Here is a 24,438-nt window from a genome sequence, read left to right on the forward strand (position 1 = left end):
GTGAACCTATGCCTAGCACCAAATACACGCACAATACATCAGTAGTCACTCACATTTGATCTTGCTCCCTTATCCCACCACTCTCCTAGCTCTAGGGTCCAGGGGTGTGTGTTTTTTGCAACATTTAAATAGGTTGTTAGTAATTTGGTTTACACAATTGGTTGGTCTCTCTCAGCTGTACTAGGTGCTTTCTTGAAGGCTAGGATGCTTAGTAATTTTTAAATTCCTAATATAGTGTCTGGCCATGAAGTAGATGCTTCTGAAAACATGATCTGTACAGTTTTCAGAAAGAAAAGATCTACTGGTACCATGAAAGGTTATTTAGTCCAACACATCATTTTACAGATACATATAATGAGGCCCAGAGAAGTTAAGTGAAATTATTTGTGTAGTATCTCAGAACTAGTAAGGCCTGAATATCATCTCACTCCATGTACATCTTAGGGAAGGAAAAGCATGGGGCTATTAGGTAAACCACCTGACTAAATAGCTGAAGCAAATACACTGATAATAAGTGAAGTGACACCAGGTAATAATTGGATAATCCTCATATCCAATCAGAAATGACTTAGCTTGAGTTTCTTCAGAATTCTGCTATCATAATTTTATTTGAACTGAGGCACACTCATATTAAGCACTATGTGTTAACTATTGTAACAGTAGTATTGTATTTATTATGTTGAAAATTAATACGATTTTTCTGTTGCTCATCAAATACAGAAAGTATTAAAATCCTATGCACACAAAGCAAAAACAACAAAGGAAAATAAGTCAGGCTTACCAGCATATAGACATTTCAAAATAAATAGAAAAGGCAAGATATTAATTATAAAAATGAAACCTGAGGCACCTGGGTGGCTCAGCTGGTTAAGCATCTGACTCTTAGTTTTGGCTCAGGTTGTGATCTTATGGTTCATGAGTTTGAGCCCCATATCAGGCTCTGTGCTCACAGTGCAGAGCCTGCTTGGGATTCTCTGTCTCCCTCTCTCTCTCTCAAAAATAAATAATTTTTTTTTTTTTTTAAATGGAACCTAAGTAGAGTAATAAAGCCACAAAGCAAAACCAGAAAGCCGGTAGGGAGTGAGTTGTCTCTAAAATAACTCATGAAGGAGACAGTTTTAGAACTTTATAGAGGGAAACCAGAAGATGCCTCATCTATCTTTCTAGGCCATCCTGTCTGACCTTAAAACTAATGCTAATATGGGGCACCTGGCTGGCTCAGTTGGAAAAGCATGGGACTCTTGACCTGGAGGTCATGAGTTTGAGCTCTATGTTAGGTGTAAAGATTACTTTAAAAAATGGTGCTGATAATAATGCAGATAATAATGGTTTCCATTATTAGCTATTATTACCATAAAATCCATTTTTAATCTTTAAAAAGCTACCAAGACAGCAGAGTTAAAAGTCCTATTATTGATTTCCAGTTAAATTGTCATGTTTACTTCTTCCTGAAAGCTCAACAGAGTAATAATAAAGGGATAAGCAAATTAATAAACTGTAAGCCAGAGAATGGAAATGAATGACATTAAACAAATTATGTCAATAAAAATTTTGAAAGCCAAAAGCATACAGACAAAAATCCCAAACTTCTAGAGAGGAAAAAAAAAATTGGTCATGTATAAGGAACCAGGAATCAGAATGGCATCAGTCCAGAAGTTAAATGAATCAATGCCATCAAAACAGTGAAAGAAATTTGCTAACTTAGATTTTTATACCCAAATAAATTACCAATTGTCAATTAAATGTGAGGATAAAGATTCTCAGACAAGCAAAGTTTTTTAAAAAACTGATTTCAGACACTTTTTCTCAGATTCATACAACTGCAGATCCAACACAGAATAAAGACAAAGGCAATTCAATTCTAAGATAATAATTACTCTTGGACATCTGTATAGCAACATGCTTAGAGTACAACCAGTTGGGATGGCAAAAGTGAAGAATGACAAGTGGAATACCACCAAGAAAAACAGAAAACTCGATGAGTTACCTAGTAAGTCTGTAAATACAGACAGGCAGGACCTGCTTGTCAGAGTCTGAAGATGAATTAACAATAAATACATAGAAAATTAAGCAACTCTCCTTGGCCCAAGAAACAATGATTAAATCTAAGAAAAATGGGGTGCCTGGGTGGCTCAGTTGGTTAAGTGCCTGACTTCAGCTTAGGTCACAATCCTGCAGTTCATGAGTTCTAGCCCCGCATTGGGCTCTGTGTTAACAGCTCAGAGTCTGGAGCCTGCTTCAGATTCTGTGTCTCCCTCTCTCTCTGCCCCTTCCCCACTCATGCTCTGTCTTTCTCGCTGTCTCTCTCTCAAAAATAAACATTTTTTTAAACTCTAGGGATAATAAAAAGGTTTTGTATGAGAAAAGAAATAGAATAAAGCTACATTATTCAGGTGTAAATGATGTTTATGTCAATTACAATAAAAGGAAAGAATATCAATTTAACCAGAAATTACTATAAATATACCTTAAGAATAGACTATGTTTGTAATATGTTAATATATAGAAAAGGCTAAATATTCACTTTCCATATAGGGAAGCCAGTAGATGATAAGCTAAAACTGCAAAAAATACAAACAAAACAAAAACTATGAACAGCAGCATAAGCAAATATGGAGAGTAGTTTTCCAAATGTGGTCCAGGGACACTTTTAGGGGTTCCACAAGGTCAAAACTATTCTCATAAAAAAACTAAGACACTGTTTTTTTTTTTTCATTCTCACTCTCTGACTAGTGTATAGTCAACTTTTCCAGAAGCTGAATGTGTGATAGCACAATAAGCTGACCACAAAAGCTGATGTGAGAATCAGCTATTATTAATAGTCTTCTACTAAGTTATTCAGTAGAGTATTGAAAAAATGTAAAAGTGTTACCCTTCTTAAAAATTTCTGGTTATTTTACACTATAACCAGTTTACACTGTAACCAGCTGACTTGAATATAAATTTAAAAAGTTTTTCTGGTTATTTGGAAAAGTTCAGTATTCATAAAATTGTCATTTATGGTAATGTTTTATAGGTTTATTATTGTTATTTTAAGTTAATAATATTGTCTTAATTCCTAATATAGTAAATATCAATAGATATAAACTGCATTAATCAAAAACTCTTTGGGATCCTCAACAATTTTTAAGAGTACAAAAGGGTCCTGAGACCAGAAAGTTTGAGAACCACTAATTTATAGAAACACGGAGCTAGGATCATCGTATACGGCTGGGCAGATTGTTCTGAGTACAAGGATACAGGGCCAAGGAGATCAGTGAAGCCAGAATCCAGTCTGTGCTCTGCTCACCAAAACCGCAGAGGGCAGCCTTTTCTAATTTTCAGAAAGGCAGAGTGTAGCCTAGTGGCCACTCTGATAACAAAAGACCGTAAGAAGCCAGAGTGAACCCAATTGCCTCAAATTAATCTTCAAAGATAGAAATTAGAATAGTGGTTGCCTCTAAGGGGAGAGAAGGAGACTCTACAAGGACATGGGAACTTTGTGAGTTGACAGCAACATTCTATCTTGATTGGGTTGTTATTCAGGTGCGTATGTTTAAACTTATGTAACTGTACACTCAAAATTTGCATTGTAATGAATATAATTATAGTGTGATTTTTAAAAAGTGGGTTCCTCTGGGATAGGGCAGGATTATTTGCATTTTAAAATAAAGTATTACTTGGTAAAACCCAAAATTAAATTTATAAAACTCTATTAACATCCTTCATGTGATGGAAAATACCCACTTTCGCAGGAAAATGAATACAACTACCGAAGGCTAAGGGTTTTATGTTATAGAAAGGAATCCTCATCAGAATCCTTGGAGAGCATGATTTAATAACAATATTGTTATGTAACTGACATGTGACATAGAGATAAACAATAACAGTAAACACAAGAAGTAATGTTCCAGAACAAGAATGATGAGGAAGAAAAGTGGGTCTTTATTTTAATAGATAGGGATGAAGGAAATACCTTAACATTTAAGTTTCTATGTAGCAGGTATTGTTAATTTCATCCCAACAACTCTCTAGAAGGCCAGTGTCACCACACTATCCTACTAACGAGGGAACTGAGTCTTGGGGAGGTTTCCTGACTTGTGCAAGTTACCAGATCCAGATTACATTAACATTTGCCAGTAGGATCTCACCCTATCTGAAAATGGCTTTAGGTGTGGGGCACTGGTCTATAAAAAAACAAAACAAAACTGAAATTAGTAACTGCCCTGCTTCGTTAACTTTACTTCTATCTTTAAATCTTCTACTTCTAGAAATCTTTAAGGTAAGTTTCCTTAAAACAAGTGACATGTGCAAAGTGGAATCAAAGCAAACAGGAAAACTAGACAGATGCTACATCTGGTCTCACATCACATAGCTATTTAATAATCTGAGGAATGCCAAACCTTGTGACAGCTGTAGTTATAAGTGACAGTAATGGTAGCAGTAATAACAGCAGCTAATGTCTATGGAGTCTTACTCTCACTCTATTCCAGGCACAGTGATAAACTTTTTACAGATTATCATACTCCCCATTTTGCAGAAGAAGAAATGAGACATAGAGAGCTGAGTATCACAGTAAGGGCTAGTAGAGATAGGACTTAAATCCTAAAGTAGAACTGCCTAGTCTGATTTCTCAGTTACTAGACTCAACGGCTTCCTGATCTGTACCCCTTTACTGAGTGAGGATACTGGGGCAAAAGGGAGAAACTGGTTGATTTTCCCCTCAACCATTTAAAAATGTGAAAGTAATTCCTAGCTCATGAGCCATATGAAAACAGGCAGCAGGCCACATTTGAACACATGGGCCATAATTTGCCAGCCCTGCTCTCTACTATAAAGGAGACTAAAATAGTGGCCCATGTCAAGCTGTCAATTCTTGCCTGAAATTCCTGTATTAATTAGTTGTTAATATTTAAAACTCAGGTTTCAAATAAAAACCCTGATTCTACCTTGCCTTTAAAAACTGGAGAATCAAACAACACTGGATCCTTTTTTTTTTTTAAATGAAAATGAAGAATATTCTAACTTGTTTAATAGGTAAAAAGCCCAGCTTCACTAATTTATCTGCTTGGGTCCAGGAGGCGTTGGGTTTGTGATCTCTGCTTAAAGAGTCTATCATTGCCCCAGCTAATACTGATGTCTCGCTTGGGAAATGTTCTTGGCACTAAAATGAAAGCAAGGAAAAAATAAATTGAAGACGAAAGCTACAAAATAAAAGATAAAACTGATAGAAGAGTGTATATAGCAGAACAGAAATACTAAAGGTTGGCTGAGAAAATGAATTTTAAGAGGAACACATTTTTTTTCCCAACACAAAGCTGGGTCTTCTTTTGGACACTACAGTGATCCAACTAATTTATTTAACAATGCAACTCACCTTTTGGGGCTTTGTATTAAATAATTTTAAACATAATAATCATATTTAAAGCAGCGTAAACAATTCAAGATTTAGGCTTTAATCCTTTTTTTTTTTTAATTTTTTTTTCAACATTTATTTATTTTTGGGACAGAGAGAGACAGAGCATGAACAGGGGAGGGGCAGAGAGAGAGGGAGACACAGAATCGGAAGCAGGCTCCAGGCTCCGAGCCATCAGCCCAGAGCCCGACGCGGGGCTCGAACCCACGGACCGCGAGATCGTGACCTGGCTGAAGTCGGACGCTTAACCGACTGCGCCACCCAGGCGCCCCAGGCTTTAATCTTAATACGTTCTGCAAAACAGACAAATTTTTTTTAAAATGTTTATTTTTGAGAGAGAGAGACAGACAGCAGGGAAGGGGCAGAGACAGGGAGACAGAGAATCTGAAGCAAGCTCCACACTGACAGCAGAGAGCCCCATAAGGGCTTGAACCCTGGAACTGTGAGATCATGACCTGAGCCAAAGTCGGACACTTAACTGACTAAGCCACTTAGGTGTTTTGGGAAACAGACAAACTTTTAAAAATAATTTTGGCCGGGGGTTGTCTGGATGGCTCAGTTGGTTAAAGTCTGACTCTTTGATTTCACCTCCAGTCATGATCTCAGTATTCCTGAGACAGAGCCCCAGTCGGGCTGACAGCTCGGAGTCTGTTTGAGATTCTATCTCACATTCTCTCTTTCTGCCCTGCCCTCTCCCACTTGAGCCCACATGCACCTATACCCATGAGAGTTCTTTCTCAAATAGAAAATAATAATGTTGGCATTAAAACAAACTTTCAAATATACAAAAACCCATCAAGACTTCATTTCCTAAAGTATGAAATTCAACTATGCCAAAAAGGTTTATGCAAATATTTTTAAATCTCCAATATCTAACACCATAATTAGTGTCAACTTTCAAATAAAGTTCCTAGATATTTAACAAAAATGTTCAGGCATTTACACAAATTTTATTTCAACATTAATTTCTCTTCTGATACACACACACACACACACACACACACACACACACACACACACTAGATCTAAGTCCTATAATTACTGTGGGAACCTTATCAACATTAAAAGATAATACATTAAGTGAAAAATCAGAATATCCTTCTTATCATATAAAAAAGAATACTTTTTTCATTTCTATAACTCAAGATTAAAATTCTTCTGCATAAGAATAAAGCCTATGTTCATTCTTTCCTGATTTTTCCCCAAGTGACAGAATTATAGAAATACTTCATAAAATTGTTTTTCCCCTCAAATCAATTAAAGAGCTTAAAAAAAAAATCTTCAACTGTTTAAAATAATTTTGTTCATTCACTTGCTGGTAACACATAAAAGAGGATTATATTGTAGATATCTTTAAAGCTATTAAGAATATGTATCATAAATAGTAATTAAAGGGGATAATCACAACTAAATGATTTTTTAATGATGTTCTTTGGGTCATATCTGTACTAAAATTTCTAAACTTTTAGCCATCTACCCTGTAAAAGACATTCATTGTTAAGTTTTGTGCAAAGAAAATAAGAGAGCCAGGAAATAACTCTGCACATAAGCTTCTTGAAAACCTAGTTCCAGTGTGACTGTTTTCTATATCATTTGGACAAAAACCACCTGAGAAAGTCAGAACTGTCAAATCCTGTATTAAAACAGGCAGGAGTTATGACCCGAAAAAGCCTTTTGATGGCAAATTCCTTAACTCCTCAGTCTAAGCTCTAATAAGAATTGCCAAGTTTACCTAAAAGGTACCTACAGTTTACCTAAAAGGTTTAAGAGGATGAATTCACCAATTCTGTATTTGAAAAGACATAAATATTTTCTGGATCTTCCTCTATTGACACTATGATATACAAAGCAGTCCAAGTAGCTTTAGTTATAATATGAATTCAAAAGTATTTCCTTTTGGAAAAAGAAAATGCCTTTAAATAGGCACTCTAGATATTAAGTTATGATATGATAGAAAAGGAGAAATAAAATGTCCCAGAATTACTACTTACTACATTTTTCAATGAACATTTAGTTTAAAGCACATCAAGCTTTAGTAATATATAATGAAAACTTTATAAGTTAAATTCTAAATCAACTATAACTAAGCCTGTGCCATGAGTTCTAAAAGATATTTCTGGTTTAAAAAAACGCTTATATTCACTTATATGGCAGAGCTGAATTCTACAACATCTGATGCGCTTATTTTGCTACGGATGATACACTTGCTTCTGTTTAGTACAGACAAAATATGTTTAAGGTGACACTGTGAAGACCCCAGGCAGGTAATTTGTCCTCCAAATGCACAATATGCAACCTTGTCCACCCTCTGCAGTAGCAGCAGCAACCCCAGAGGCATGTGGAAGGAGGGGTCAGGTCCTGCCAAGTCATGTGGTATGCACAGGGGACACTTAATTTATCTCCCAATATTAAACCCTCACACTTCAACTATCGATAAATACCCTCTTGGAGAACCAAAATGTTAAGGACTATAAATTTTTTACTGGCCACTGTTTACAAGCACTAAATTACACAACTAGGTAATGATATGTAGATTCTTTAAAAACAACCAAGCTCCCAATCTCTTCTTTAAAGGTCAACACATTTCAGTAAATGTCATATATTTTATGTTCCTCCTTCCCCTTCATCCGCACCAAAAAAACAAAAACCAACCACCACCACCACCACAAAGCTAAATTACTGAACCCATTAGTCCTATTTATTCAAACAGGAAACACCAGAAAGTGTAAAGAACTAAGTCCAAATAGCCATTCTGTAATGGGTAACTCAGAACTTAACTGGGGTAGTGGTCCTGTACTTTTTCTCCCACTTCCATCCTGCCCCATCTTCTCTCCCACACAAGGAGTTTCCTTTTCTCTCCCTTTTACGTCTACAACTACAATGCAGGGCAGAAGAGAGGCAATGCTATTTTTCAGCAGTACAGCGGCAGGAATACCTATGAAGCAAATTTAAGCTTTCTGAGTTTTGATATTGGGAAAGGTGTTTCATAATTAGGCATTACCAAAAAAGCTGTTAACAACTACTGCTCTAAAATGAGGGAACCCAAAGGGCGCCTGGGTGGCTCAGTTGGTTGAGTGTCTGACTCTTGATTTCTGCTCAGGTCATGATCACAGCGTCCTAGGATTGAGCCCAGCATCCGGCTCTAAGCTGAGAGTGGAGCCTGCTTAAGATTCTCCCTCGCGCGTTCTCTCGTTCTCTCTCTCTCTCTCTCTCTCTGCCCCCTCCCTTGCTCATGTGGGTGCACTCTCTTGGTGAGGTAACCCAAAATAAAAAATTGGTTTATTACATAAAACCTTGGTCCATTTCTTTTCTCTTTGACCCACTGCAACTTAATACGAAGATAACATGCTAAACATGGGGAAGAAGAAAGGGCACGGTCTGGTTAGGGTGAGGAGGTAGTTGTTATTTTTCACAATTAAAACAATTTAATTCCTGCCAAATATAATTATGTAATCCTAACATCTTCATCAAATTGTAAAACTGGAAGAGTCCTTATAGACCATGTGGCTGTACCCGCTCATCAAACAGATAAAGAAAATGAAAAACTTAAGCCCAAGCTCAGTTATGTAAAGACAAAACTGGGACTTCTGACCCAGTACATTATTTTCTTTCATATCTGCAAATATATAACAGTTTTCCAAGGCTCAAAGTTATAGACACAAATGTAAGTGAATGAATTGCTGCACCTAACATAAAACATGCATGGGATTTCAAATTCACCTGTTACACAGAACAGAGGTCATACTCTGCTATTTCTGTATCTTTATCTCTGAGCTTTGTGACAGTTGTGACAGGCAGAGGAAGGTGAAAAATTAAAGGGAAAATGTAGTGAAAGAATAGTAAATAGGGGCGCCTGGGTGGCTCAGTTGGCTGAGCATCTGACTTCAGTTCAGGTCATGATCTCGTGGCCCGTCGGTTTGAGCCCTGCGTTGGGCTCTGTGCTGACAGCTGAGAGCCTGGAGCCTGCTTCGGATTGTGTCTCCCTCTCTCTCTGCCCCTCCCCCACTCATGCTCTGTCTCTCTCTCTCTCTCTCTCTCTCTCTCTCTCTCTCTGTCAAAAATAAATAAACATTAAGAATAGTAAATGGCGAGCTAGTTGAGATAATCAGTAGACATGGCTGTTGGGAGTTGACAGCTACTGCAAAGACAAGACTGAAAAATGGGGCAATGGAACCTGCAATAAGAGCTAAAGAAACAGCAAAAGACAGAAGCAACATTAAAGTACTGGAATGTGTGTTACATAAGACAGATGACTGGAGTGATCAGAATTCTTGGTGGTAGAGATCAGAATTCTTTGGTAGATTCTAACCAACAGAATCTGCATTTTTTAACCAGAATCCAAAATGACATCAGGGCAGGTGACCCTTAACTGTACATTTTGAGAAACAAATGTCTTTTGGACATTGAGGTCCAGGAGGGTTTAAAGGTATTAAAAATGTCTTGTTCAGGAGTTCTGGTCCATAATTAGCTTTACTTGATTCTCTCAACCAACCAGGCAGGCAAGGAAATGCTCCGGGGGGGAAAAAAGGAAGGCTGATTCGGTGCAGAATCTGGGCAGTCAAACCAGTGGTTACTGGTAAAGTCACCCCAAGGAGCTAGAGCACATTATGTAATCACAGCCCAAGCTAAGATGCAGATCAGAAGTTCCTTCACAACGTCTATTACTAAGCAAAGTCTTCATTTACCGTTAAGCGACTGATTATACGGGTTCTACTTTTAATGTAGAGCAATATTTTGTCACTCACTGAAGGAAAGAAGTCTTTGAGCTTATTGCTAGAAAAAGAATTAGTCATTTTTTTATCTGCCTATTCATCCATGACTGCTGTGTGGTTACAAAGGAATACTCTGGCCCTCACAGCTTAGTTCAAGTATTTCTATTTAGATATAGGATCTAAGAAAATAGAAAGCAAACAGAAAAAGAAAATAGAAAACAAAGCACAGAGCTACCAATGGCTACTTTTTCACAACTGCTGGGAAAACAAAATTAGCGTATGGTGAAACTGCGAGAAATTCTGAAAATCTGAAAACAAAGTTAACATTTCAGAAATGACAGAAAATGTTAAAAGTCAGATTTAAAGCTGCCTAGCAAATTAATTCTGTCGTTCATCCAGAGTTTCAAATCTCCTTCAGTACAGAGAAACAGAGAAAAGCTCTCTGAAGTGACATCATCTGATGCTTTCTCCCTCCCTTTTTTTAAACGGGAGGAATTATATTTATTTATAGGATTTTTTAAAAGATACATAATACCATTAAAATCTCTATATGTATCTGAGACTGTGACTGTTATGACAGGGCACTTGACAATCTATTTTAGGTGCAATGAATGTTAAATAAACACAGAGCTAGGATAATAATTTGCTACTGGAATTATCCTCTGTGCATTCCAAACATTTTCTTTTAAGACCAAGACTGTTTGCAATGGATTCAGAAAAACAATACCAATACCAAAACTCTTAATCCTTTTAGGGAATCAGTTCACTGTTCCTATTTCAAGGCAAGGCAGTCATTTAAAAATCAACCCCTGATGTTTTTGTTTTTAACTAGAACATTCCCAAAAAATAAGTACAGGCACATCCAGCTTCACATAATCTCAAATTTTTTATAGTATGTCAGTGCCATATTTTTCAATAGTAACTTTCACTAAACCATAAAAAAAAAAAATAACTTATTACTCACACCTGCACACAATTATTGTTTTTTAAGTAAAAACTAAGTGTGCCCTACTGATAACACGTCTTGAAAAATGCTAAGGAAAAAGTAAGTTGTGCAGCATAAATAACTTCTACAGCTAATTTCTACCTAGAGGACTGAATTTTTGCAGCCCAAAGATCTCGTAGAAAATAGGCTAGGAGTCTTTCCTTTTTAACTTGAGACAATTACAATCATATTCTAAATGAATTATTATTGTAAGCCGCTAAAAGCTACCACAATTATGGTCCCACTCCTGATTTTTAATTAGGACTAAAAGGGGGAGTTTGCGAAATAAAGGAGAATTTTATAAGGGACTTGGACAAGTTTCTCCCGTTTAGTTTCACTTAGCGTAAGGGGTCCTCATAAAGACGCTTATATAATTGAAAAACCAGTTGTCGGTTTGACGCTAACATGTACACAATAATTACGGATCTTTACCGGGAATATTTGTTTTAACTATAAAATCAGTAGCCAAAGGCTACTCTGAAAAGATCGTCATTTCGCTTCCTTCCGTCACCCGTTCCTCAGCACCCCCTCTCCAGACCCCAAAGTGAAGTTCACCTGCCAATACCGAAGGGCCGTGGAAAAAGGAGGTAAAGAAAATGCTTTTAAAATTAAGAGACTTACAGCAGCTGGACTTAGTCCAAGTGCTGTTCAGCCTGGAAACGAAAGTAGGAAGCAACAGAGGTTTAGGCTTGTAATGATGTCAGCCATTTTAGGCACATTATTTACACTGGGAGGAAGTGCCAAACTCTGTGGTTGTTTTCGTTGTTTTGCATGTCGCCGCCGGCCTCCAGGTGGAACGAACCCAGTCACGACCCAACGCACCTTCCCCCGACTGCACAACGACCGTGAACTCGGCACAATTCTTCGATCCCTCTCTCCAGGCCTCGCAAGCCCCCGATCCCGTGTTAAGCACCGATTCCTGCACACGCACTTTCTTACAAAGGAGAAGCTGCGGCCGGACACGCAAGGGGGAGCAGCCTCAGAAGAAGGAGAGCCCGGAGACCCTCCCGAGGACCCTCGCCCGCACCCCCGCGCCACCGCGAAGCGCAGAGCCGCCCCGGGCCCCGCGTAGCCCTGCGGGCCGGGCCGAGCTCCCAGTCCCTCGACCTCCCCGGCCCTCGGACCTTGCAGTCCACCGCGACGGCATCGGGGGGGATGATGAGTGCCTCCTCGCCGCACTTGGGATCGTCCTTCTTGGCCTCCTTCTGGGCCAGAGCCGAGTTGAACGTCACCTTCACCATGGCGCGGCCTGGGGCGCCCTCGGAGGGCGGCGGCGAGCTCGAGGCGAGGGCTGAGGGCTCCTGGCTTCGGCTGCAGCCTCCTCGGCCGGGAGCGGCTCAGCGACGACGGAGGTGAAGCGAGCGGCTCCGCGGCTGCTGAGGCGGCTACTGCTGCAGCGCTCCCGCAGCCTCACAGCTCCCGGGCGAGGGCGGAGACGGCTCGCACCCCCGGGGGCGGGGTTGGAGCGGGGAGGACGGAGGGGCGGGACCGCAGGCGGGAGGGGCGGGGCCGGGCGCCGCGCCAGACTCTGCCCCCGCCCTAGGTCCCACGCAGGATCTTGCCGGTTGGCGGGGAGCGGGGACGGGCGCTCGTTGGGTGCGGGCCTGGATTTTCCGGTTCTGAGTTCTTTTACACCCAGTTTACCTCCGGGCTCAATGTTGCAGGTTTGTAACGAAGTCAGGTGAACTTTGCTGGGTTCGCCGCGCACAGTGGCTTCACCTCGGGCAGTAGCAGGCAGGCCCTTTCCTGCTCGCTGCCCCCACCGCACGTCCAAAGACTGGAAGTTTTGGGCGTCCACACCTCCGTTTCCTCTCTATATTATGGAACTGGCCCAGTGGAGGGCAGAAATGTTTAATACGCTCTATCCTTGTGATCTGACTACTTTTATCTTCCTGAGACCTCACCCAAGGGCGTTACCGGACTCAGACTTGCCATGTCTTCACCCCCTCCCTTGGAAGGTCAATACCTACCCTGCCTAATCCCAGAGCACTTCGGAGGAAGACTCTTGGCAGATTTGTATTTCGTACTTCTCACATTCCTAAAACAAAATGTTCCACTCTGGTGCAGATTTGAACAAAACCCACGTGCACACCGGATAATTTGTGATTCAAAGGCAAGGTACTCAATGATGAGTCTTTAGTAATTTTCTGCAAAATTAAAAAAAATAATAATAAGGATAAGGCAAAATTATATTTTGAAAAGATTCTTCTTATAACTAATGTGAGAGAGGATACTGGCCTGCACTGTTAACCGGGTTAATGATTGTGTAGCTCTTTGAACAAATGGTTGATCTTGTACTCTTCCACCCCCACTCTGTCCTGGTTCCACCAAAAAGGTGGATACAGTGTAGAATGTTTCAGCTGTGTCAACTCTGACCTCGGTCAACTGTGAAGGAAGTAGGCTGAGGCTGAGGTCCTTGGGAATGTGGCTCTGCTCCAGAATGAGGTTAGGTCCCAGACTCGGTAGAATCAGACCCCAAAATCCCTGTGAAACAACCCAAGGTTGTCAAATCTTTCAGACCATGTTTCCAAAGGTCATACTGGACTCAGAAACCCAATCCAGACCCTAAGTCTGCTTAGGCATTCTGAAATTCCACTGAAAATTGAGAGTTCAGTTGAGAATGGCCAAGAGTTGAATTCCAGTTCTGGTGAGTTCTGATCCCAGCTAGCCATATGTCTTGCAGCACCTTACCGATACTCCCTGACCCTCACTTGATGAGGGATCAACCCTGTGAGGTTTACTTTGTGAACTACTGGCATAGTTTCATAGATTTCCTGAGACACTACCATTGAAAACTAAGGAATTCCAGAACAAGATCTGGAGGATTATAAATGATTACACATATATCCTTCCTGCTTCTCTTTTTGTTATGATGGGATGATGGAAAAATATTGAAGGCATTTGCATTACATAGAATTAGGGAAGAAAAGAAAAAATTCTGGACACTATTAAATTAGGAAACTGAGGCAAAGGAAGAATGAAGGCATTTGACAGAATCGGAAATTAACAACCCCCCCCCCCATTTCTATTCTACAAGACTTAGGAATAAAAGACTATTTATTATTTTGCATACCAGCACCCAGCAACAGTTTAAAATCAGTTGGCAGATAGTCTGGGAATAGTCTCCCGGTTTTGTTTCCCCATTTTATCTGATGTGTCTACAAAACAGTGTAGTGCACAACAGCACAGATAATAAAGAAGCTGGATCAAGACCAAACATAGCAAATGCAGTCCCATGATTTAATAAAAGGTTGCCTGTTGACCCTGGAATCTAAGGAGTGGGGGAGGAGAATAGTTGATGACTCAACAAAAGAAAGCTAAAAACATAATGGTAAGTAACCATTAACTACTGCAAGTAAAGGGGTCCTAGAAGACCTTTGTTTTCCTTTTTCACATTAATTTTGAGAGAGTAAGGAAACTCTATTTTAAAAGTGATCCTTGCTTTAAATTTCTTCTTGATGTTGGTGTTTGTTTTTCTGTTTAACCAGGGAGGAAGACAGGATGCCTGGCAGTCTCAGTCCATAGGGTATGAGACTCTTGATCTCAGGGTTGTGAGTTCAAGCCCCACATTGGGAGTAAAGATTATTTAAAATAAAACCTTAAAAAAAAAAAAAAAGACCATCAGGGAAAACAAAACATAGAGAACTTAATTCAAGAATCTTAGATCAGGGCTACCTGCGTGGCTCAGTTGGTTAAGTATCAGACTCTTGATCTTGGGCTCAGGTCATGACCTCACTGCTTCCTGGGATCCAGCTCCTCCTTTGGCTCTGACAGCAAGGAGTCTGCTTGGGATTCTCTCTCCCTCTCTGTCCCTTCCCTGCTCACGCACTCTCTCTGTCTCTCCCTCTGTCTAAAAAAATAAACATTTTTTTTAAAAAAATATTTAAGAATCTTAGATCATTTAGATTTATAAATCTAAATGCTTGGATAAGGATTTTTGTTTTTTAGGTTTTTTACATCTCCATGCTTTCAATTCATTCTCTTTCAGATTTAGCAAGAGGATTGGAAATTTTTGCAAATTTGGGGCCCCTAGTGAAACAACATTACTCAGTATGCCCTTTGAAATGTGCTTTTGATATCTTCTCTCTTAACCCAATGTGTGGCTTGGCTGGGCATCTTTTGTGGCTTTGTCTCAACTTTTATTTAAGAAATATTTCTTCCAGGGGTGCCTAGGTAGCTCAGTTGGTTGAACTTCCAACTCTTATTTTCTGCTCAGGTCATGATCCCAGTGTTGTGGGATCTGGCTCTATGCAGAGTGTGGAGTCTGCTTAAGATGCTCTTTCTTTCTCTCTCTGCTCCCTTCCCCCACTTAAGGGTGCTCTCTCTCTCTCTCTCTCTCTCAAATAAAAAAATTAAAAAAAAAAATGTATTTCTTCCAGGCAATGGTAAGGCTTCAACCTACCTCTCTTCAGATTTAAGCAAGCACTGCTCTTCTCTCCATAACTTTAAATATCTTTTATTGTTTCTAAATGTCTTACCTCCCAAGTTTATATTTCTTATCACCTCCCTACCTCAATACCCTATATGTTTTTCAGTTATTTTATTTTATATCATGTCATTATTTTCTTTGATGAACTGAATTAGGTTTTCAGGGCTTTGTTTTTTTTTCCTCTCAGAATCTCAGGCTGTAATATGCCTTTGGGAATTGTCCTAACAATAAATGAAGCTCTCTTGGCATTTGGGATTGTGTTGTGTTGATGGTGGAATGACTGGATATGTCCCCACACTGGATGCTCCAGTCCTCCAGTTACCATCTATTAGCTTCCCCCTTCAAAGCATGGCTTTCCAAGTACCTCCACATTTGGAGTATGTCCCTTCACCTTTAAAAGAGAGAGAGAGATGGGGCGCCTGGGTGGCGCAGTCGGTTAAGCGTCCCACTTCAGCCAGGTCACGATCTCGCGGTCCGTGAGTTCGAGCCCCGCGTCGGGCTCTGGGCTGATGGCTCAGAGCCTGGAGCCTGTTTCCGATTCTGTGTCTCCCTCTCTCTCTGCCCCTCGCCCGTTCATGCTCTGTCTCTCTCTGTCCCAAAAATAAATAAACATTGAAAAAAAAAATTTTAAAGAGAGAGAGAGAGAAAAAGAGAGAAAAGATGAGAAAAACAAATTAAAAAAGAGAGAGAGACAGAGATAGAGATAGAGTGAGAAATAGAAGAGAGGCACAGAGATGGGTCCAATGGTCAGAATCCACTCAAACAACATGAGCCCTAGTCTTGCTTAAATTTCACCATGCCTCATATTTTACCAGTAATACTCGAATAAGTCAACTGTTCAAAGTATGACATTGAGGTCCAGAACGACCTGGAATGGCCTGGTGAAGTTTCATAGAGGGGACAGGATTTTAGTTAGAGGAATGGAAAAGATTTGGATGCAGAGAAAGGAGGAGGAAGAACAGCCTGAGTGAAGGAAATGGCATGAGCAAGGACACCAAAACCACTGCGAGAGAGGGCTGAGTGAGAGGCCTCCAGCAGGTACATGCAGAGTAATGTGGGGCATAACAGCAGGATAGGCAGGATGGAGCTATAAATCTCCATGTCGTGTTAAAATGAGTAGTGTGGAATTTTTTTTCTGAGAAAATTGCTGAGAGTTTTTACAAATAGCCTGTTCAAAACAAAACAAAACAAAAAGATTGCTCTGTGAAGATTGGTTGGCATTCTGGGTGAATAAGAAAGAAGGAAGTTTCCAGGCCATTGAAAGCTTCCTTTCTTCCTTCCTTCCTTCTTCCTTCCTTCCTTCCTTCCTTCCTTCCTTCCTTCCTTCCTTCCTTTATTTGATGAGGATAAATTAGATAAGTTTCTAATACTCTTTTCTTTTTAATTTTTTAATTGTATTTAAATCCAAGTTAGTTAACATATAGTGTAATAATGATTTCAGGAATAGAATTTAGTGATTCATCACTGCCATGTATCACCCAGTGCTCATCCCAACAAGTGCCCTCCTTAATCCCTATCACCCGTTTAGCCCATCCCCCCACCCAACAGCCCTCCAGCAACCCTCAGAATGTTCTCTGTATTTAACAGTCTTTTATGGTTTGCCTCCCTGTCTGGTTTAATCTTATTTTTCCTTCCTTTCCCCTATGTTCATCTGTTTTGTTTCTTAAATTCCACATATGAGTGAAATCATATGATTTTTATCTTTCTCTGACTTATTTTGTTTAGCATAATACACTCTAGTTCCATCCACGTTGTTGCAAATGGCAAAATTTCATTCTTTTTGATCTCCAAATAATATTCCATTGTATATAGATACCACATCAGTTATTGTACATTTGGGCTCTTTCCATAACTTGGCTATTGTTGATAATGCCGCTATGTTTAATTGGGGTGCATGTGCTCCTTTGAATCAGCATTTTTGTATCCTTTGGATAACTACCTAGTAATGCAATTGCTGGGTCATAGGGCTATTTTATTTATGTTCAAAGAAGGGATACTGTAAACACCAATATTATTGATAATTTATAATAGAGAGCATGTGTGTGTTTAAGTCAAGTCAAGTAAAAGACATATGCACAAAGCCTGGCCAAATATCATAAAAAGCCTACCCTACTCCGGTTAAATCTTACCAAGTGTCATACTGGGCTTCATCCAAGAAGGCAAGGAGAGTGTTGCTACTATCATAATCATTATTTTGGCAACATGAATTGTGGGAGGAGGCACTGATATTTCTCTGTCATGACTACATATATGATTCATAGCCCCCTGCTATGCACACAATGTGTGTATGTATATAATTTAAATTTTGAGGCCCTCTGTCACCAAGCCAGACTTATATCCCCAGCACTCTGTCACTCTATTCTGGCTGGCTTTCGGTACAGGAATTTGCCTTCCTTCTATCTTTATCAAAATTATTATTTTAATTAATACAGAGAAAGCAATAGTTTGCCATTTTTAATGCCATTTTATTATAACAGAAAAGGAATCTGAAGTTAGTACTACGAAATTTCTTTCAGTGGGTTTCTTAGATGCTTGACTAAATTTTCAGACCATTAATTCCATCTTTTTTGTGCACTTTCCTAAACTGAGATAAACCTGGTACATATAATAGGACACACGTAAAAAGCACCTGAAGGCAGATTCCATTTAACACTGATTTTTAGGGGTGCCTAGATGGCCTCATCAGTTGAGTGTCCAACTTGATTTTGGCTTAGGTCACGATCCCAGGGTCATGGGATCAAGCCCTGCAGCGAGCTGACCATGGAGCCTGCTTAATATTACCTCTCTTCCCCACTCAAGTTCTCTGTCTCTCTAAAAACAAAAACAAAAAACACTGATTTTTTAAAAAATGTATTAATCACCCTAGGATCTAATTAAAAGGCCTCCTGCAATCCCTAAAAAGTTTTTCTTCTTTGTTTTTTAACCTTTTCCCCCACAGTGGAGACAAAAACAATGCTAACTTTATGTGAATTCTGGTAAATTATTTAACATTGTGACACTCTCATGAAATATAGAAAATAATATTACTTAATCCTAACTCTGAAAATAGTTTAAAGTGTAGCTGCACTCATTGGTGGAACATATGATAACATACATTATCTCCCAGAGATATTTTGTAAACTTAACTGCTAAATAATTTTAAAAACTCTTTTGTCTAGAACCTGTATGAGAATAGGTGAGATAGTCTAATCAGGGTTTGATATTCCACATCTCTAAATATGTTTGTATATTATATCTTATATTTCATACCTACTCATTAATTACATCTAAGATATATGTGCAATTTTTAAAAAAATATATGTGCAATTTAAATTTAAATCAGGGGGTCCATGGGTGGCTCAGTCATTGAGCATCTGACTTCGGCTCAGGTCATGATCTCGCAGTTCGTGAGTTTGAGCCCCACATTGGGCTCTGGGCTGACAATACAGAGCCTGCAGCCTGCTTCGGATTCTGTGTTTCCCTCTCTCTCTGCACCCCACCCACACCCACACCTGCGCTCTCTCTCTCAAAAAAAATTAATAAACATTAAAAAATTGTTTTGATTAAGTCAAAATAGGAAAAGTGCACTGGGCAGGAAATCACAAAACAAACATGGCTGGCTTGGGACACTCAAATTTCTGAAAACCATAAATGTGAAGTTTCATGTTTTCAGACTGAACAGCTAAAGGACTTTGCCTTGTGTTCAAACAGTGTTCTAGCTAATAGAGTCAAAGTCCTGGAAAAAAGACTTCAAGAAGTTCTGATAGTTCTTTTTCTGCCTAGTCCAGGAACAGATTGCAATTCAAGCTAATGGGAAGGTCACACTTATTTAGACAGACTTATTTTTAAAAGCCACCACAAAATTACTTTCTTATGATCATCAAGCAAAATATTCAAAAATCAAAGAAACACTTGAATGATTTTGGTCTCCTGCAGAACTGTGGTCAGTGGAACTGTGGTCAAAGATCACTAAAGTGACCTTTCCACCTCGGAACCCCAAGATACATTGCATCTGCCAATAGTTACTAAACAACGACAACAACAAAATCATTCATAAAGCAGCATAATTAGCAGCACAAAAACAGGAAGAGCTTTTTGCCACACTTAGTCTTCATGACTCTTAGGTAGGTTCCAGTCTAGATGGCTTTCAGCCATAGATATTGATGAGAAGTCTATTTCCTATTTACTCAGATGCCATGTTCTAGAGCAACATGACAGTCTATGCCTGCCTAAACCTGTCCCCTGCATTCCTTGCTCTTAATGGACACAAAGACCTAGGAAAGATCTCACGATGAGTTATTGACAAGGAAACCCTTAGAACCAACTGACATTGTTGACCTATGTTACCTAGATCAGTCTCCATGCTACTGCACTCCTAGGTAGGGCATATACTTGAGGAACTGTGTTTCTTAAATTTGGTGATAATTGCAAGATCCTTGGGCTGGTGAAATAAGCTAGTTTCTTCTTCTGCCCCCATACTTTCTATTTAAAAAAAATTTTTAAGATTGTTTTGATGATGAAAACTGTTGCAAATACTTATCTCTTTAGTAAGGTGATAATGGTAAAGGAAATTGAGAGCTTATAATGAAAGGAGCTACAGGTGACATAAATTGTAAGAAATACATTGTGCTGTGTGACCCACACCAGGGACAAAAAAAAGAGGTCTTAAAGAAATGTGCTTAAGAGCCTGCCTGTTACAGACTACTCCCTGCAAAGCACTCAGATACAAAAAGAGTTATTGATTCCCCAGTCCACACTGGACACATCTGCCTGGGTCCCGGACCACTTTAACTAACCTGAAAAAGAATATGGGAAATGCAAATAGGCCCACCAGAGCTGGAGAAACCTACTTGGATTTTTACTTTCAATCTGGTATAATCCACTTTCTTCTGTTATGCTTTGAATCATTGCATAACAGAGAGGACTTAAACCCAAGAGAAAAATTGTTTGTACTTTGAGGCAGACAGCATCTAAAGAGGCGGTTTCTGTGTTATCTTTCATCTCCTTCTCCTTCGGCTTATTTTAAGCAAAGAGAGACAAAGGTTTGATTTATTAAAACTCGGAAGAACCTAGACCCAAATATTTATGTAAAAACCTCTTTTTTATTTTCGTAATTTCCCTTAAAGGATGTTTCAGACAGATAAAATAAGAGCTGATTCAGGATATAAAAAAATTTTTTTTTAAGTTTACTTACTTTTGAGAGAGAGAGGGAGAGAGAGACAGAGCATGCATGGGGGAGGGGCAGAGAGAGAGGGAGACACAGAATCTGAAACAGGCTCCAGGCTCCGAGCTGTCAGCACAGAGCCCGATGTGGGGCTTGAACTCACAGACTGCAAGATCATGACCTGAGCCAAAATCGGACACATAACCGACTCAGTCACCCAGGCGCCCCCAGGATATACAAATTTGAAGGCCAGGGGAAATTCAGCCATGTGAGGTATACTCAACGCAGAAGTTTCTCCTTAGGATATGTTTGGGGCTGATTGATCACACTGCATAAAAGGCCTATAAAATCCACTGTGAGAAAATACCTGACCTAAGCCAGAAATAGCACGTTTAACTACCATTTGTGTTAAGAGACCACACAGAGAGAAAAAATATAATAAAAGGAAATCTGATAAGATGCTAAAAGACGTACCAAGGAAGTGGTCTGCCTTTGGTTTCCTCAGTGAAAACTGCTAAGAAATAAAAAGAGAGGATCTCTTCTCCTTTCTAAGTACTCACTCAGGGCCAGTTTTTTAGGCATAGAAGAACTGAAGGAACAGACGCAGTAAGACATTCCCTGAAAGAACAAAACAGTGTAGAAGGGCAAATAAACCTCCAATCAATAGAAAAGAAACAAAAATTTCTAGTCATTCTAGAAATGCCCATACACTTAGGAACTTTCCTAAGGTAGTATAGTCTCAGTTAAAGCTCCTTAAGTCACCAAAAGGAGGGCCGATAGGGGCACCTGACTGGCTCACTCAGTAGGGCATGGGACTCTTGATCCCAGGGTCTTGTGCTCAAGCCCCATGATGGGCATGGAGCCTAGTTAAAAAAAAAAAAAAAAGATAAAAGGAGGGGTGCTACCTCAATGTGGCTATGCACTGCTCAGATGGGGACCATTTGGTCGTGACTCTTAATGCCTCATCTTTCAGTGTTACGGGTCAAACTACCCATGGAGCATGCTTCTCCAGATACACCATACCCAGTTTTGCCTTTCTTTGCATTAGTGAACTTCTAAGCTTTGAAACTCATTTCTTTCTGTAAGTGAATTTATTACATTCTGCAAAGAGAAAGACGATACTTTGGAGGCATAATAAAACTTTGTGTTATAGACATCACCAACCAATAACATGGCCATCATTCTGAGACACCAGAGTTAATTTTATGAAGGGTTAGAGTGCATGTAACAGAAACAAACATATGTGTACTGCAGATAAGGAGCCTTAATGCCATGTAATCAGAGCAATTCAATTCAGTTTTTTTGAAAAACGCTTGCCACGGTTCCTATATACTTTATAAAAGTCACATCCAAAATAATGGGGGTGAGAAAGGCCCCTAGTCAATAGCAAATAGGTGGATGATTGTAGAAAACCATGCAAAGATGTGGAAATAAAGGAAGAGAGAATTGAGCAAAGAGGGTGTAAGAAATGAGAAGTGGAAGAAAGGATACATGTCATTAAGAACAAGTAGTTCTGTGAGGCAAGAATTTGAACTACTAAATCCTGTTGTCTGATGGAATGCACCCAAAAAGAAGGCAAACAGCTAAGTTGGTCGAAGATAGATTTCCAAGAAGTTTTTCTTACAGAGTTCCCAAGAAAAGTCAATATTTCAGTAGCACTGGGATCCACGACCCATGATTATTTCCAAACTGAGGAGAGACTGAAGACTAATCCACTTGGAGTCATGACGTAATGAAGAAGACAACACGGTGGAGAATCATCACTGAAGTGCAGTTAAGGGGCGCCTGGGTGGCGCAGTCGGTTAAGCGTCCGACTTCAGCCAGGTCACGATCTCGCGGTCCGTGAGTTCGAGCCCCGCGTCGGGCTCTGGGCTGATGGCTCAGAGCCTGGAGCCTGTTTCCGATTCTGTGTCTCCCTCTCTCTCTGCTCCTCCCCCGTTCATGCTCTGTCTCTCTCTGTCCCAAAAATAAATAAAAACGTTGAAGTGCAGTTAAGCCTGTGCCTAATGGCACAGAGTACACCAGGTTATGTTCCTGAGGTGATGCCACGCTCCCTGGGGGAACTTTTCCCCATAAGCCGAACAGAAAAATGTTACTTACAGTAGGCTCCCTCTGGGAGGAACCTGAGGAAAGTCACACAAAAAAAGGAGAGGAAACCAAGAGAGCGTTTTTAGTCTCACACATCCTGTGCCTTTTTCAGCTGCTATTTTGAAAGATAAACATTACATTTGTGGTTGCATTTTTTCCTAGGTTAAGGAAAAACAAAACAAAACAACATGGTCCTGAAAAGAAGAGACAGGAGAGGAGCTAATGACCTTGGGAATGCAGGCTGCTTTCCTGGTTTTAAAAACAAAGCAAGACCAAGAAAGGAACCTTGAAAAAAAAAAAAAAAGGTGGTGGAGAAACAGAGAAAGCCTTGCATCTATCTCCAGTGCCGGTGGGCCCCCCCCCCCAAGCTGGTTCTAAAGTAACCCAAATACAAAGACATACTGTCAAACGGGAATCTCTGTCAGCAGAGAAAGGATATGCCTTACCTGTATAGCTGCATTCCACTTGTACATTTCATTCAGTTGGCATTTTATAGGCAGGGTGTTTTGTTCAACTTGGTTTTGTTGAAGCTAGAGTGTTTCCATATTCGCCTTAACTAGATAATTAAAGCTGATTCTGTTGAGGAACCTAGCAGAATAGTCTCCTGGGTCTGAAGGCAACTTACTTTACCAGGGGGTCATCTCCATACAGCCTTCTGGTTTCATATTGGATACCAAGGTTGGCTCTTACTACATTATCCTGGAAACCTGCTGTCATTGCATAGGACACCACTAAAATTATTTTCTGATATCTGAAAATATATTATCGATTGGCATTGTATTCATTTCCTATGGCTGCCCTGACAAATTATCACAAACTTGATGGCTTTAAACAACAGAAATTTATTCTGTCAGAAATCTGGAGGCCAGAAGTCCTAAACCAATATCACTAGACTAAAATCAGGTGTTGGCAGTGACTTGCTACCTCCAGAGGCTTTGGGGAGAATCCATCCATTGCTTCTTCCAGCTTCTGGTAGCTGCTGACATTCCCTCGGCTTGTGGCCTCGTCATTCAAATCTTCAAGGCCAGCATCTTCAAATCTTCCTCTGTTCCTTCTTCCCCCTCCTCTTCCTCCTCCCCCTTTTCTTCTTCTTCTTCTTCTTCTTCTTCTTCTTCTTCTTCTTCTTCTCCTCCTCTCAGTCCTCCCCATTGTGTGTGTGTGTGTGTGTGTGTGTGTGTGTGTGTGTGTAAAATCACTCTCTGCCTGTCTCTTATAAGGACACTTGTGATGACATTTAGGGCCCACCAGACAATCTCCCTGTCTCAAGATCCTTAATCTAATCACATCTGCAAAGACTTTTTTCAAAATAAGTTAATATTTATAGGCTCTAGGACCTGATATCTTTGGGGTCTTTTCTCAGCTACAGACATGTGCTCCATTCTCTCTCATGTACATAGTAATACACAATACCCAAACTCTTCTAAGAATCCTTATGGGACTACTTAGAGAACAATTTAAAAGTCTGCAGTTGTTTAGAGAGAATTCCATATAAAATTGTGGTGCCCTCAAAATACTATTGAATAGAAAACTGGATGATAAAATAACCTTCATGGCATTACTGATTGGCAAAAGTTTGAAGTTGTATCCTTACATCCAACTAAATACCTTCATTATCAGAAAATATAGTATTAACCATAATGATGTTGATGATACTCCATATTGAAATACAAACTGGTTTGTAAAAGT

General features: G+C 39.7%; 1 protein-coding gene and 1 long non-coding RNA gene across 2 annotated transcripts in view; one reads left to right on the forward strand and one right to left on the reverse strand.

Moving 5' to 3' along the window:
- The window catches only part of ITM2B (integral membrane protein 2B), a 28,250-nt gene extending 15,780 nt beyond the window's left edge, over nucleotides 1–12,470 (reverse strand). The window contains exon 1 of the mRNA XM_011280139.4: nucleotides 12,217–12,470. Coding sequence (XP_011278441.1) covers nucleotides 12,217–12,333 — 117 coding nt within the window. The 5' untranslated portion in view covers nucleotides 12,334–12,470. The remainder of the gene's footprint in view (nucleotides 1–12,216) is intronic.
- Nucleotides 12,471–12,589: 119 nt separating this feature from the next.
- Nucleotides 12,590–23,069, forward strand: LOC123384061. The gene is made up of 2 exons (XR_006594657.1): nucleotides 12,590–13,210; nucleotides 22,915–23,069. It is a non-coding gene; the product is annotated as an uncharacterized LOC123384061 (long non-coding RNA).
- Nucleotides 23,070–24,438: the final 1,369 nt, after the last annotated feature.

Source organism: Felis catus, chromosome A1, assembly GCF_018350175.1.
Source record: "Felis catus isolate Fca126 chromosome A1, F.catus_Fca126_mat1.0, whole genome shotgun sequence".
Taxonomy (NCBI): Eukaryota; Metazoa; Chordata; class Mammalia; order Carnivora; family Felidae; genus Felis; species Felis catus.